The sequence below is a fragment of the Brassica napus genome, chromosome A7, assembly GCF_020379485.1.
Source record: "Brassica napus cultivar Da-Ae chromosome A7, Da-Ae, whole genome shotgun sequence".
Taxonomy (NCBI): Eukaryota; Viridiplantae; Streptophyta; class Magnoliopsida; order Brassicales; family Brassicaceae; genus Brassica; species Brassica napus.
This window is the reverse complement of record NC_063440.1, coordinates 24,625,912-24,642,099: the sequence shown is the minus strand read 5'-3', so window position 1 is coordinate 24,642,099 and position 16,188 is coordinate 24,625,912. Positions and strand designations below refer to the sequence as shown.

At 33.4% G+C, this 16,188-nt stretch overlaps 3 protein-coding genes and 1 long non-coding RNA gene across 4 annotated transcripts; 2 read left to right on the top strand and 2 right to left on the bottom strand.

The window, feature by feature from the left end:
• Positions 1–109: 109 nt before the first annotated feature.
• Positions 110–1,244, bottom strand: LOC125576331 (protein C2-DOMAIN ABA-RELATED 7). The gene is made up of 3 exons (XM_048736140.1): positions 963–1,244; positions 603–698; positions 110–513 (listed from the first exon to the last, which is right to left on the bottom strand). Exons 1-3 carry the CDS (start codon positions 1,071–1,073, stop codon positions 223–225), a joined length of 498 nt encoding a protein of 165 aa, XP_048592097.1. The 5' UTR covers positions 1,074–1,244; the 3' UTR covers positions 110–222.
• Positions 1,245–1,713: 469 nt separating this feature from the next.
• Positions 1,714–2,388, top strand: LOC111198895. The gene is made up of 2 exons (XR_002653016.2): positions 1,714–2,027; positions 2,093–2,388. It is a non-coding gene; the product is annotated as an uncharacterized LOC111198895 (long non-coding RNA).
• Positions 2,389–4,419: 2,031 nt separating this feature from the next.
• Positions 4,420–6,581, bottom strand: LOC125576329 (protein C2-DOMAIN ABA-RELATED 9-like). The gene is made up of 4 exons (XM_048736138.1): positions 6,126–6,581; positions 5,223–5,318; positions 4,748–5,051; positions 4,420–4,663 (listed from the first exon to the last, which is right to left on the bottom strand). The coding sequence occupies exons 1-4, from the start codon at positions 6,237–6,239 to the stop codon at positions 4,620–4,622; spliced, it is 558 nt and encodes a 185-aa protein (XP_048592095.1). The 5' UTR covers positions 6,240–6,581; the 3' UTR covers positions 4,420–4,619.
• Positions 6,582–12,726: 6,145 nt separating this feature from the next.
• Positions 12,727–13,720, top strand: BNAA07G28880D (uncharacterized protein At4g22758). Its single transcript, XM_013847339.3, has 2 exons — positions 12,727–13,301; positions 13,386–13,720. Exons 1-2 carry the CDS (start codon positions 13,073–13,075, stop codon positions 13,550–13,552), a joined length of 396 nt encoding a protein of 131 aa, XP_013702793.1. The 5' UTR covers positions 12,727–13,072; the 3' UTR covers positions 13,553–13,720.
• Positions 13,721–16,188: the final 2,468 nt, after the last annotated feature.

The window sequence follows — 16,188 nt, the reverse complement described above, 5'->3', positions numbered from 1 at the left end:
AGATACTAGAAACGTATATATAGTCTTGTCGTCTATCACACCATCCAACAAGACCTCAAACATGCTCAGTTGTTTTTGAAATTTGATGTGCACGAGCTAATTCTTATGCTACGTTAAACAAAGTGTGATTTTATTACAGAACCTGTGGCTTTTATTACAAACACACACACTCACACACACAGATAAATACAGTAGGAAACATCAAAACATTTCATGTGTTTCTTAGAGTCCTCTACCACCTGGAATTTCAATCCACTCAAGCTGAATCTCGACTTCACCGCATTCAACATTCCTCAAGACAAGAATCATGTCCTGAACGATCTTGCCATTATGGTAAACGATTCTGCTCTCTTCAGACAAGCAGTTTTCTTTGGTGGGCAAAACCCTCTTGATCACCGTTCCATCTGGAAGTTCTTGCAAACCCAGTTTATGAACCTCTAGAAACGGCTTGATGTCAATCTTCGCATCCCCCATCTTGTCGTGAGATGTGAATGTGTCCTTATCATACACTATCTGCACTCATAATCATCCAAAATCCACAGTTAAGAGTAGTATCACACTTTGATGGATCTAAAGGACAAGAGCCTATTAAATCTACTCACCAGAGTCACAGGTTCATTGGGATGTTTGAGCGCAAGTGTCAACTCCTCGTTCCACTCAGGGTTGCAGTTGTTTTCCACAGTACGACCCTTCAGTTTCTGGTGCAGTTCAACGTTTTATAAACTTTGGTTTAGATTGCATGCAAGATAAAAATTCCTAAAAATTCACATACTAACGCTATTTATTGTTTTTTTTAATAAATGATTAAAATTGAAATCTATCCATGTTTCTTAGAGGTGGATTCTCCCGATCTTTCCATCTTGGAAAAGAGTAATAATAGAAATATATCTCAAGAACGCTAGACAGAAACATCAAAACCGATCAAGAAACCAAGAAGACCAAATCGGTAGAGAGAAAGGGACCTGTGTTCCCATGGTTATGACAACAAAAGGATCGCTGCTTAGAGAGTCACGTCTAGCGAGATTGATCCCTTTCTTCACTCGGATCCTCAGAAGCCCTGCAAGTTCCTCCATCTTCAACCTCTTCCTCTGTTCTCTCCAAACAAAATTTCTCTGTTTTTTTTCTTGTGAAAACAGACAACGATCGATGTTTCTCTAGTATCCGACTCTTGTACGTTTCTTATATTCCTTAAAATATGACCGGCTCAAATTCAACGAGAGACCACTTTATATTTGGCTTATCAATGGACGAAGGAACGAGAAAAGTAACAACAAAAATAAATCTTTATATATAAAAGACAGTTTACTCTCTCCTGCTTGCTCCACCTAGGATTCCACGTCATAAACTCGAGTTCTCTTAACGCGACACGTGTCCACGAAGTGTGAAACTCGCCGTTTCATTTAATCCCGAGTGTGGTGGACTTTCGACATTTTAGGTGTGTTGGGCTGTTAATTTGTAAGCTGTACCCGGCCCGAGAAGATGGAGTCTGCCAGTAACCCTAATTCTAATCGAAGAAACGAAGTTTGTCTTTTCCCTTCGTGCGATGGCGACGCGGTGACCTTTGCTCTTCTTTTCACCATCTGAAACGGCCCCAGTTATGGCTTTGTGTGCAATCTCATTGATTCACTCGCCACGATGAGGACTTCAATGCATCGTTTAGATCTGAGAGTCGGTGTGTGTTGTGTATAAATATACGTGAGTTTTTCTTCTTGATCTCATCCTCTCTTCATATCTCTATATATATCCTCTGATGCTGACGCAAGCTTTCGCGATTTCGATTTGAACGGAATTGTGTACAACAGCAAAGGATACCTCTTGCTGGTCTTGGTGGTGAGAGCAACACATGGAAGATGTTTAAGGTCGACGAAGAAACCGGGACGGCGAGTATTGTGTTGATGAATGGAGATCTGGCTGCGGCAGATGTGATGTTGAGGAAACGGGGAGAGATACAGTTGTGGTGGTGTCCCAAAAGAAGACGTCGTTTCAATGCTTTGCTGGAACAGAGTCTGGCCTAAACCGCTTTACAAGTAAGCGATTTGTATAGTTTTATTGGTTTATTGAAAACCAATTGAACCGGGTTTTTTTATTACAGTGGTTTGTTGGTGCGTCGAAGATGGTTTGGTTGGTTCAACTGTTAGCTAACTCGGTGAAGATGGGCTTGCAAATCGTTCATGTGGAGGAAGACAACGGATCTGATCCTGTTTACAGGGAAGCAACTGGTGACCGGTTTAAGGATCTGGTTCGAGCTATGCTTCAACCAGTTCTAATATTGGTGATGTTTGATTAAAATTAGGAATGAATTTTATAAGTAAATAATTGTAAGTTGGCAATGATTTTTACGTTGAAATGTAAGATATGTACATTTTTCATATAAATATATTTTACTCTCTTCTTAGCCTAAAAATATATTTAATTTTCATATTGAGTCATACGATTCAAACAAATAATTAAAGGATTTACTATCTCAGCTGCCTGGGTTTTAACACATCAGTACAAATTTTTCAAAATTAATAAAAGTATCTCATATATTTTAGTATTTAAACCAATCTATTAATAAAATATTTAATAACCTATAAATTTTTGTAATTAGTTTTTTTGGTTTTCGACCAATTGTTTTGCACTCACCATTCTAACAACATACGTTAGCCACAACTACATAATATAATTAAAGTTTTCAAAAATAAATAAAAACCCTTCATAAAAGAAAAATATAAAAATAGAAAATTTTTTCTGGTTCATCAAATTCAAAGTAACAAAAAGGAAAAATAGTCTTACAAAAATTTCTTCTTTTCTGTTACCAAATTTAACCATAAAAAAAATTATTGGAAAAATATCGAAAACCATAATCAGTTATTAATACATAATAAAAATCAGAAAATTAAACAAAATCAATTAAGAAAAAAAAGTATATATATATAACAAATAAAAATGAAAATTTAGTCAAATTAACTTGAATTTAATTAAAATTGTAATCATCAAATAAATTTAATGTAAATACATTAAATAATCCAAAATACATAAAATGTAAATTTAAATAGAACAAATAAATAGAAATCAACTTACGTTATTGTTAATGTTTTACCAAACCTAGACCTATAAAAATAAGAAAACTCAAGGAATTTTAATTTATCTGAGCAAACTAAATTTAGAGAACAAAAAAAATTTAACAAATATGCATAAGCTTCTAAATAAATACAATTTCATTTAAAAAGTATTATTTTATTTTTTAATTTTATTAAAACTCATTCGTGAAAAAGAGTGAATCACAGTTTTTTTTTTGAAATTACCTAAAATTATAAGTTATAATAATTAGATAATCAATAAAAACATTATTAAATAAATAGTTTGGAAAATATAAGATCGAAACATTGCTTCAATCAACTAATCGTAACTATAACACTTAGAGTATGTATTGAATCTGAACACTTAGAGTATGTATTGAATCTGAAATTTGTAGTTTGATTTTAGTGCGTTTTTAGATGATTTTAGATGAATATTAGAATTTGGTGTGATTTTGTTAAATAACTCTAGAATCTCATCTAAAACCATGGATTTGGATTTATATTTTAATAACTAAGAAACTCCTCTCAAACACTCCCAAAACATTTAAAGCACTTTAAAATCTTCAACTTAAATTTTGTTCAATAACAGTTGATTTTAGGGTGTTTGTTAAAATGACAAGTTCAATAACATTGAATTTTAATGTATTTATTAAAATCATCTTTTGAATAACAGTGAATTTCTCATTTTAATACAAATCATCTATAACTCTTAGTTGAATACACCTTAATCTCCTAATACTTATATAAACAAAAATTTACATTGCTCCGTTCAAACAAATGTAATTACATATATATATATATAAATTTAGTTAACAATGAGTTTGAAGCTTAATCTTCTAATATCTAAACAAAGAATGTATAACCAAACTATTAACATAAAAAACAAATATAATTATAACTAAATTAACAAATATAAATGTATTCATAAAACTTAAAACACAGTAAAAACTTACAATTCAGGATTAAAACAACAACAATACTAAGAATTCAAACAATTTAGTTATATAATTAAAATTTGGTGTACACAACATAATCATATTCACGTCCAACTTAACAAAAAAGAAATTTAATACAAAATTATATCTTTTAAACAAACCGATCCATCAAATCCCGCGCGTAGCGCGGGCTTTCACTAGTAGTAATTAAAAAAGGTTTCTTATTATTCTCATCAACGCGTTACTCTCACGAACAACTTTGGTAATAAATATCTTTTAGATTCTTGGACAGTGGAGGAGAGTTAACATCGTTGACCTTTTTGTGTTTCGTACAGCACTATACATACATCTTCATTACACTTCAAAAGTAAAACAAAGAATCTCATTCTTGTTTAGCAAAGCCAAAGACACACTTGGAGAGATTCTAGAAATTCAGGTTTTGCTTTTATTTCTTCAATAGTAGAAACAGATACAAATATATATATTAAGGGTTGGGTTGTATTCGAGTATTCGACTTGTACAACTAAAGACACAAAGCAGAGTCTTCTGTCATAATAATCAAAAGAGACAGAAAGACAAACTCGTCTTTCCATGCACAATCTCTCTTCAACATTTCTCCACCTTAGTCCAATCGTTTAGTTGGCATCCATGGTGTCTTCTTAGATCCTAAGACCAGCAACCAATGCTCACATTTCAAAAAACTATAGTTATTCACAATTTAGAAAACAGAGGATTGATGTTTAACATTACCTTCGCGTCCAAGACCCTTGCAGCCAGGACCATCAGTCCACTCGAGCATAATCTCCAGTTCCCCACACTCCACGTTCCTTAGTCTAAGAATCATGTCTTGTTTGATCTTCCCATTGCTCCAGGTGATGCTGCTCTCTTCAGCCAAGCAGTTGGTCCTCCCTGGACGGATCCTCTTGATTGCACAACCATTGGGGAGCTTCTGAAAATCTAACTCCATTTGATGCGCTTCTAAGAAAGGCCTCATGTCTATTTCCCCATCGCCCATTTTGTCATCTCCCGAGAACCTGTCTTTATCATACACTGTCTGCATAAACAAACAGAGCTTAATATGAGCCAAAAGGTCATGGAACATTACTTCTGTTCAGTTAATAGCTTAGGCTTGGAGTGGAGTCTACCCCAAGTAAACAGCTTGCGCACAAATTAAAATTCTTGTGTAGATGGAAGAGAACATAAAAACACAGACGTGAGAGCTTACCAGACGGATAGGGTCATTCACATCTTTGATGGAAAGGGTCAGTTGTTCGTTCCACACTGGATTACAATTACTATTGATCACACGGGTCTTCAGTTTCTGAAGGAACAACCAAGAAAAGTCAGTTTCAAGACTACATGAAAAAAAAAAAAAATTGCCAAACAGAAAAATACATAGCATAATTGATGATAAAGAAAGGCTTAACATAGTAAAAACTCATTGACATAATCATCTAGGGCAAGTCAATCATGTCTCATTTCATTTCATTTTAAACACAGATTATATCTTTCTATTTGATTACCGTTAATTATCCCCACAAGTGACCCTCAAACAAGATTATGTGATAAAAATCACAATTATCATTTTTGCAATGAGACTAACGTTAGTTAGCTTTGCGAGATGACCTTTGAACAAGATTATGTAATAAAAATCACAATTATCATTTGCAATGAGACTAACGTTAACTAGCTTTGGAAATGACCATTGAACAAGATTATGTACTAAGAAGATTAGTAGACTAGACATGTAACAAAAAGTGCTATCAGTTAAAAGGAGATTGACACTTCAACCAGACTATGTACTGCAAAAAGAAAACGTAGTTTGTTGGTTAGCAAAGAAGAAGACAAGACAAACGAAGATCAAACAGAGATCTTTCTCACATCACATGGTGGTCACCAAAACCTTCACATGTGGTGAATCAGTCCATCACATTGTGGCTCCTCCATGTGCCTACACTCATAGTATCTATAAACCCTACATTCAATTAAACTCTTACATCCAATGCTCTAAAAAAGGCCAATCCTTTCTCAACAAAAAAAATTCACATTTACTCTAAACCTACATTTCGATTATAGATCATATATACGAAAAATCCAATCTTTAATTAAAAGATTAAAAGGAACAAACCTGATTACCCAAGGTGACAACAACATAAGGATCACTGCTGGTGGAATCGCGAATGGCGAGATTAATCCCTCTTTTGACATGAACCCTAAGAATCCCCAGAGGTTTATCTTCCATCGTTTTGCAACGAGAAAGGTTTAGACTTTATCCGATTAAAGCGAAAACCCAAGTCGGAGATGTGGAAGAAGAAGAAACCCTCTCAAACCCCCTCTTGAATTGAAACCCAAATTAAAGGGTTTTTGATGTGATTTATAAAAACCGGGGAAGGATCTGGAATCTGCGGAGAAAAGGAGATAAGAGTTTTGACGAGGAACATCGACGCGGAGTTCCAAAAACAGTTTCGACAGCTCCATTCCGTGGATTTCGCCTAACCGATTTCATCGCTGCTCCTTTACTTTCTTTAGGGTTCTTCCCTCTTCCTTCTTTCGCATTTCTCACACGTTTGAACGTAACCCTTTCTCCACTTTTTTTTGTTTTTGAGTTTGGTCCCTGTATTTTCTCTACGTTTAAATTATTATCCAGTAACTATGAACAAGTTCGTTTTGCGTCTCTTTGTTTTTGTTATTTACCCATTGGCTTTTTTATCGTATACAGACTACAATACTAATGAACAAAGTTTTCAAATTTAAATACTGGTTTATTATTTTACTAACGATTATATAAGAAAATAGTACATAAATAATTTTATACCTTTTTTTTGTTTACCTTAGGGATTTTATATCTGATATTTGTATCTGCCAATTGGTAAAAGGTATTATATCTGAAATTTTATATTTAATGGTTTTAATTATCTCATTATGAATTGTTTTATGAAAATTTATATATAACGGTATACACTATACCGAGGGTTTTTTATAATTCTTTCAGTTAATCTGTATAAATGTTAGATTAAACGATTTTATAGGATTTTTTTTTTTTTTTCCGCCAAGAAATTTTGATTGATATAAATCCGGGCTAAGCCCATAGTACATGGCCAAAGGCCCAATTACAAAATTAAAACCTCGAAGCCCATAAACCAGCCGGCTACTCTCTAGAAAATTTAAACCGGCCCACGGCCCAAACCAAACCACCCGACCGACGCGTTTGGGATACTCGCATCAAGGAGGCTGGGTGCATGCCACGTGGAAGCATCTGCGCCCTCGGATCGACACGCGTCGCACACCGTCTCAACCTGATCAGCTCCGCCTCGAAACGCCGCCAGAACCCTAACCGGATCTGCATTCGCCGGCCCTTACCACTCTCAACAACTGTCTTCATAACCGGTGGTCCTCCATGAAAAGCGTCATCGGACTCACCGCGCTCTCCTCAGGACCACCCACACCCTGAACTGTCTTTTCTTGTCGGTGATAACATCCATGGAGAGCTCAATCTTCTTCAGAGAGCACTTCCGATCTGTATAAAATTTTCTCGACCGACAAGAACAAATCCCGAACTAACCTTGAACCGCTAACACCCAAAATCTCCACGGGTTACAAGACGGCAGCGTAGAGCTGTGGTAGCCTCCACTCTCCGGAAACTATACGACGACGGCGGAGCTAAAGAAAGCCTCCCCTTCTCGAAACACTTAACCGACGGCGGTGGAGCAAAAGGAGTCTCCACCTCCCGGAGAAAAACACCGGCGACGACGGAGCTGTAGAAGCCTCCCCCTCCCGTACTCTAACCTTAATCTAAACGAGCCACCTCTCCACCGCATAAGACCTTCTCCACAACCGCGTCTTCACTCCAAGCAACAAGCCGCCATGCATGATGGAAACGGCCGGAGTCACAGCTCAGACAAGGCAGAAGTGGAGAGGATACGGAAGAGAAACACTAGGACGCTTTTAAGAGGACGAAACTCCGGTCCCGGCGACGGCACGCTCGCGTACGCGCCGGCCGAACGTCGGGACCAGCTAGATCTACTTTTCTCTCTCTCTCTCTCTCTCTCTCTCTCTCTCTAGATTCAAATCATATCAACGATTTTATAGGATTTAAACACACAAATTTCTGGTGTGTAATTAATAAATTTTCAGTCAAACGATTGACGTAAATGAATTTTTAAAAACTTAAATTATAAATTAAGCTATGGTGGTTAAATTATAGTAAAAATCACTACCAAGCTATAAATATTCAGTCTGATGTGTACTACTATTAGATTTTTATTTTATTTTTTCCTATTGTACTTGTATATTAAAAATTATAAAAATAATTCACTGCAAGTCTGCAAACCCCAGAAATATTATTGTGTACACTGATAATAGATGCGTCTGACATTTGAATACAAGATATTGTATAATATGGAGGAAATAGTACGATATATATACTGAAGTTGACAAAAATAACGTGTGACATGCTGAAATGAAAGGACCTACGTACCTTTGAATCTAGAAGAGTTTGTTGGCATATGATTGAAATCAATGGACGTGATGAAATTGGGGAATCTGGCTAGTGGCTAACTGAACAGACACAGAGTGGCTGGACAATAATTAAAGAGAAGCCGTTTCTATTTTATTTTAATTTAATTTGTTGTATTCTTCCTTATCGTACGTTTGAAATTAGATCATAAGCTGTCACATTGTTTATTTCTATGGATGATATTAATTTCGAATATGTTGTTCAATTTGTAAATGACCTGTTGTTTAGTATAATAAAAGGTATATTCTATATGCCCGCCTCCTTGTCTTTGACTGAAGGAAAATTCAAAATTTGGCCGTTTCTTCGACTGGTGTATAATGTTTTCTATTAACGTACAAATGCTTTCTAACTTACATGTACATGTACATTATTTTTCGTTTTTGTCATTTAGGCTAATGTAATGATCACAAGGTCATACTATCGTAAATGCATAAATTTCGTATACAGGTTTGAAGCCAGGTAAATTAGGAATGACATGTAAGATTTTTAGCTACTTGGTTCAAAAAAAAAATTTTTAGCTACTTGGCCAGATCATCTACTCCCAAGTCTCACATCATGTATTATATGCATATTTTTTTTGGTCAAAATATTAGATGCATATATGCTTTCTTTTCTAGTCGGAATGCATGTAAAATCCTACTATAAAAAATATTATTATAACTAAGATAAATTTATTCCATAAACAAAAAAATACAATCAATATGAATGAATTTTTCATATAGATGTACTAATTTAGATGCATATATAAAACCACTTTTTTGCTAACAAAAAAATTATATAAAACCACTTTGACACTTGAAATTATACAATGTGCAACATATTATCCAAAAAAATATCTCAAATCAACAAACACTAGGTGGCATATGCACGAACAATTGGATTAACTAGAGAGAGAAACATGAGTTTGATATGAATTGAATATCATTTAGTGTGGACATGGATAACCTAAATAAATTCAGCAGACTGAGCCAACAAGATGGATATAACTTTGGTAAAAAAACAAGATGGATATGTATATATATATATATATATCGAAATATGTTTCTGAAGTATTTATCAGTTGCATATTAACACATGCACATTTATGATCAAACATATGTTTCTCGGTGTAACCAAGATTTAGTTTCTTTTTTTGAATTCAGGATTGGATCAAGATCTACTTCTCTGTAATAAAAAGGTATGATATAATTTTGCCAGATACTACACGTTAAAACATATATACAATAATTTTAGTGGGACGACAATGAGCGGCTCAGGATAAGACATGGAAGAGATGATAAAAAGTTAGGTGACATACATAGATCGATCATAATGCATGGAGATGAGACTGATAGCTGTCTGAAACTTATGACATCGATCTTTATCTATGCTTCGTTGGTTTTGGTCCTATCCGTCAGTCATGTGCTCTCTCTATCTTACAATCTTTAGTCATAAACTTTTCGCTTGACTTATTGGCTCTGTACCATTCAAAGATCATGGCCCATATAATGTGCTATCTGCACCTGATTCTGTTTCCATATTAATTCCACTTACCTACACATATAATTTAACCATTATATGAGAAAATCGATTGCACTTTTCATAGGATAAGATCTCGTTGCAAAACGACTAGACATCTTTTAGAGCTTGTCTCCCGCCGTTCCTAAATGATCATGTCTTTGTTTTTTTTTTTTGCTTCAGACTAACGCGTTTGTCTGGCAATTTTTTCGTTTAACACTCTTAATACAAGATTATTATTTTATTATTGTCTTTTGTTCATGTTAGACAATGATAGGCTTTCTGCTTTGTGTTGACTAAGATAAAGATTTTGAATTTCAACACTTGTAAAAGTGAAAAGATTCTTAGCAGAAAAAGTTAGAAGATAATAAAGAATAAACATGAAACATGCTAAAAAACTGCTGTTGTTAATAAACTAAACGACCCTCTCCGTTAATAAACAGTCCCTATTATAATGTATTTTGGTATACGCCACGAATCAAGGTAAAGCTGTCGACGGTGCTATTTAACCATATTGTTAGACGTTGCGTGTATCTAAGAAATATCACCAGCAACTAAAAGATGAATTTTGTTACAACTCTACCCGAACTTATTACTTTATGCTCTGGAATATTATGAATATATTCCATATAGATGATGTCTCCTAAGATTTTTATGAATTATTAAGTTTTAAGTAGAGGAAACGTGTAACTTTTGGAAGATTACTATGGGAGGTTTGTATCGGTGGAACCTAAAAGCAGCAAGGATCAGGATTCAGGACAATGGCCCAAGCATGACACGTGATGCTCTTTTGCTAGTGCACTTCATGGTACTCAACTTCGATAGCGACTGTGTACCATCTATATCACTTTAAACTTTACCCAAAAAAGAAGAGAATTCGATATGTAGAAGAGTCGCAGTAGAAATCAACTTCATCATGCTCCCTATACAGGCTATAGCCGTCCAGATCCTCGATTATTGTCAAGTTGTGTTTATGTTGTAAATATTTTATTAGAATATGTAATTATATTGTGACAAGTTTTAGTGAGACACTCTAGAAAATTGCCGTATCATGTCTATTCGTGTATGTCAAACTAATCACAGCTCAAATGCTCAATTCCAATAACTTGACAATTATAGACGTAATTGGAAACGCATACATACATAAAGCTTGCATCGATCTTCATAGTAATTAGAATCCCTCCCATGAATTATACCTGTATGAAATATACCGAATGCTTGGTCATTATCATCTTTTAACATTCTGAAAACGTATTTCGAATTTCCCCCTTATATCACCATATTTCACGTTTTGTAAATTTGTTAACTTATGATTTTATATATAAAAAAACAAATCTATTTAGTTCAAGTGTTTGTTCTGTTGAATGATTTTACTATCTATCTAACATACTAGACATATAAGTATAACGTATCTAAATATATTTTATTTGCAATATAATTGTTTCGTAGTTTTTGTTCCAAGAATAATACCATTAATCTAAATTTGAATAATAGCAACAATGCAAAACTTAATAAGAGATCTATTGTTTCGTCATATGATGTCTGATTAATTCAATACATGGATTAGCCAAAATAATCAATTGCATAATCAACATAATAAAAAGGTAATCATACCAAACAATATTAAAAAGAAAATTTAAAAAGTCAAATGTAATTAACGAACCGACTCTTATACTATTAAGGGAAATTGCCACAAATACCACATTCATAGTACCACTTTTCATGTTTACACTAACCACTTTTACCCTCACTTTTAATAAATGGTAAAATACAATTATAGCCTTAGGGTTAACTAATCTAGATTTAGGGTTTAGAGTTGAGGGGTGGGGTAGGGTTTTTAGAATGTGAAATTTATGATTCTAATAAATATTTAAATACTTAAAAAATATATAAAAAATTTTTAAAAAATAGTTTCAAACATATGCTGTCAAAAAAAAAAAAAAAAAAATAGTTTCAAACATAATTTTCGTTTTTCAAAAAGAAATTTGAAAAAAAAAAAAAATTAGAAAAACAAAATTAGAAAAAAAATTAGAAAAAAAATTCGAATTTGAAAAAGTATATTTCAAAAAAAAAATTACATTTATTTTTATTTTTTATTTTTATTTTTTATTTTTTATTTTTTATTTTTTATTTTTTATTTTTTATTTTTTATTTTTTTTATTTTTTATTTTTTAATTTATTTTTATTTTTTCTATTTTTTTTATTTTTTATTTTTTATTTTTATTTTATTTTTTATTTTTTATTTTATTTTTTATTTTATTTTTTATTTTTTATTTTTTATTTTTTATTTTTTATTTTTTATTTTTTATTTTTTATTTTTTATTTAAATAATAATTTATTATATATATAAATAACAAGAGCATAAAAGTCTTTTGTCACTTAATGAAGAAGATATTTTTGAAAATGTCTCATTAGTGGTGGTAAAAATGAAAAGTGGTACCATGAAAGTGGTAAACATGTAATTTCCCCTACTATTAATTAATTTTGTTTACCAATACTCCGGTACTGCACTCCTGATCGATACTCGGTACATACACGGAACAAAATTAAACACGTCAATGATAAGAATAAAAAAACGCACGTTTTGTGAACAAAAAAAAAAAGAAAAAAAGCATCAAAACGGAAACAGAAAAGGAAAATCCCCAAAAATTCGAGAAAATTCCCAAAAGAACCCTAAACCCTAAACCAACCTATTTATATACATACATACCCCTCCCTCACCTCCAACCATCACATTCATTCTTCACAACTCGCAGAAGAAGAAGAAGAAAAGTTCCTCCTTGCTCGATTACGCTATAGCTCTCGTCCTTAAACTTTAAGTGTGGGAATCGTTTGTGAATGGTGGAAACGAATCCGATCGGCGGTGAGTTTACGCTTTCCCTTCCAATCCAAAGGGCGAGCTTCCTCCTCCCTCTCTCTGCTTCCTCTTTCGGCTCCTGCAAGCAAGCCTGGTACTTCCGCTGCATCGGCCTCGACCCGTGAATCCCTCTCAAATCCTCTACTCTCCCCCAGTGTTTCTCTTTGATTTGGGATCTATCGTTTTTGTTTTAATCTATTTCAAGATGTTGCTCTACAACAAGCAGAAGAAGAACGCTAAAGGAAACCGGATCCTCATCAGCGTAACCGTTCTCGGTAGCGCCGGTCCGATACGGTTCGTTGCTTACGAAGATGATCTCGTCGCTTCGGTTATCGATACTGCTCTCAAGTGCTACGCTCGCGAAGGTCGTCTTCCTCTCCTCGGATCCGACTTCAATGACTTTCTCCTCTACTGTCCCATGGTTGGACCTGAAGGTAAACCAAACTTGAATTGTCTTTTTTTTTTAAATCAATCGAATTGGTTTACTAAACCGGGTTTTGGTTTTTAAATTGTGATAGCTTTGAGCGCGTGGAACGCAATTGGGTCGCTTGGTGCGAGGAACTTTACTCTGTGTAAGAAACCAGAGGAGAAGAAGGTGGTTAAGGAAGGTAATGGAGCTAGGAAAGGAGGAAGCTTTAAAGCTTGGATCAACAAGTCCTTCAGCCTCAAAGTCTCCACCCATTAAAGCTTTTGTTTTTTTTAATTTCAGACAAGACATGATCAGTTTTTATGTTCTTTTATTTTTGCATTTATGATTTGATTCCAATTGTCAAAAAGCTTCTATTAACATTGATGAAGCTTTTTTCTTTTATATCTCTCATTCTACGGAAATAAAAGTTTAAAATTTCTTCTCCTTCTTGATTTTGCGTTTGATCTTTCAGATTTTAGCATATGATTTGTTGGTGTGTACAAGCAAACATGGTTTTGTCTACAAGTTTCAACTGTGATTGGTTTAGTTGTTTTATACTTCCTCCGAGGAGTTTTTTATGTTTCAAAATAAATGATGTTTTCATATTTCAATGTACTTTTTAACTTTAACAAAAACCGTATAACCAATCATATTTTGTAGGTTGTTTGTGTTTGGTTGAATAATTTTTAATTTATATTTTAATGATACTTTTAAAATAAAAAACAAATTTCTTAATATTTGTATTCCAATCTAAAATTTTATCTATTTTGAAACAGAGTGAGTATTTGTTTAAAGTGTCAATTTGATTTCTTTCTTTTGCAAGTTGTTGGTGCAGCTGAGAAAGTTTCCGCAGTTTGCAGGCATAAATTGTGGACTTTTTTTGTATTATTTGTCTCGAAAAACACGTTTTCAGTTTATATTCATGCAATAATTTCTTCTAGAGGAGCTTGATTAGTGTGTTACTACTACTTGTGCCCATGATGGAGAATAATATTTTACCGTATACTTTCGGTGTGTGTTATTGTCGTAAAGTGTCAAGTGGTGTAGGGGGAAACGTCATGGTCGAATCAAGAAAAGGGTGATAAAATCTGTTTGATTAAAAAAGGAAAAGAAACTTTGCAACAGAAGAAACAAGGAAAAGTACAAATGAAATTATCTCATCAATACACATCAAGATTCCGTACCAACTTGTACTCTTCTTCTACTAAGTTACTAATAACTCCTCGTGCATTCTATTCAGTATTGCCGTGCTTCACTTCCCTTCTTTCTCCATACCACGAAAACGACGCACTGTTTTTTTTAGTCCCCCCACGTCTTTCCACCTCTCCTTATCCAACACGGCGATACTTCTACCAGAACTTTAACCACACGATGTTTTTTGTCTCGCTATAGATGGCCACCCAAGTATTACACATGCAATGGCGATGAGATAGTTTCTAAGGCACACATGTACACCATGGTAAGGTTTTGAGACATAGTAGTAAAGTGTTATGACTAAGCTCTCGGTGACACATTCACCATACACGATTTAGTCAACAAGGAAAGCCATATTATCCTTTTTGTTTACATAGATTATAATATCCATTTCTTTCTCTCTTTTTTCCTTATACGAACATACTTGTAGTTGGTTGTTGTAATTCGTTGCGAATTAGCATTTGACTATTTTCAAGATCTGCAAAAGCGGACAAAATTAGCATAAATTCGGTGCGGAAACTAGAAAGTATATGGAAAACAATAATAAAGGGAGGAAAATATAAACAAGAGATTCAATTAATAAAAGGGCTTCTAAACAAATCGATTAGAAGTTTAATGGGCTGTATGGCCTCAGTTTGAACAAAACATTTGTAAAATCAATAGATGCAAAAATTAACTACAGAGTCCATGAGCATAATGATTAGTCCTCGATTTGTTTTTCCTAATCAGCCTAACAATAGTCTGATAAATATAAGAGGGCCGTCCTCTGGCCCATATTTAACTTTTCCGTTTTCAAGCCTTTGGAAGACACCGCACCAATGTCACAAGATCTACTCATCATATTCTAAGATCACATGTTGTTACATTTGCTCCCCGCATGGACAAAACTACTTCACGAAAAGGTCTTTAAAGGCAACAACAACAATCAGGAGAGAAACACCTTCCACTCACAAGCACACTCACCAACAACCGCTGGGAGAAACGTTTTTTGTCCTGAGCATATATTTATCTAATAGAAATTTAAATGTGTTTGAATGGATTTTCTTTTGGGAAAATTGATTTTTTAATCCTGAATTTTCAAAAATAAATCAAAAAAAAAATGTTGAACTCCAATAGACCATTTAATTCATGAAATTTAGTTAAACACGAAAAGTCTTGAATAATCGTTTACCAAGCTTTTTTAGTAGAGAAAAAGACTAGGATAGCACCAAACCAAATTTTTGTTCCCAAAATAGCATTCAAGACTCAAAGTCACAAAAATAGGTTTTATTAAAGAGGTAAATATACACTTATACCCTTTGGGTTAATTAATCCAAACCTTAGGGTTTAGAGTTAAGTGGTGGGGTTTTGGAATTAGGGTTTAAAATTTTATAAAAAGTAAATACTAAAATAAAAAATAAAAATTTTAGAAACAGTTTCAAAAAGTATTTTTAAATTATAAAAAGAAAATTTGAAAAAAAAAATAAAAAAAATCTCAAAAAAAATTTCAAAAAAAAATTATAAAAATTTCGAATCTGAAAACATATAATCTGAAACTATAAAAAAAAATTATTTTTTTCATTTTTTTTATTTTTATTTTATTTATTTTTATTTATTTATTTAATTTTAAACAAGAGCATTATGGATATTTTACCCTTTAATGAATGTTATTTTTGTGACTTTTTCCTTCTAGTGCTATTTTTGAGACATAAACTTCAAAATGTGATATTATTGATAAT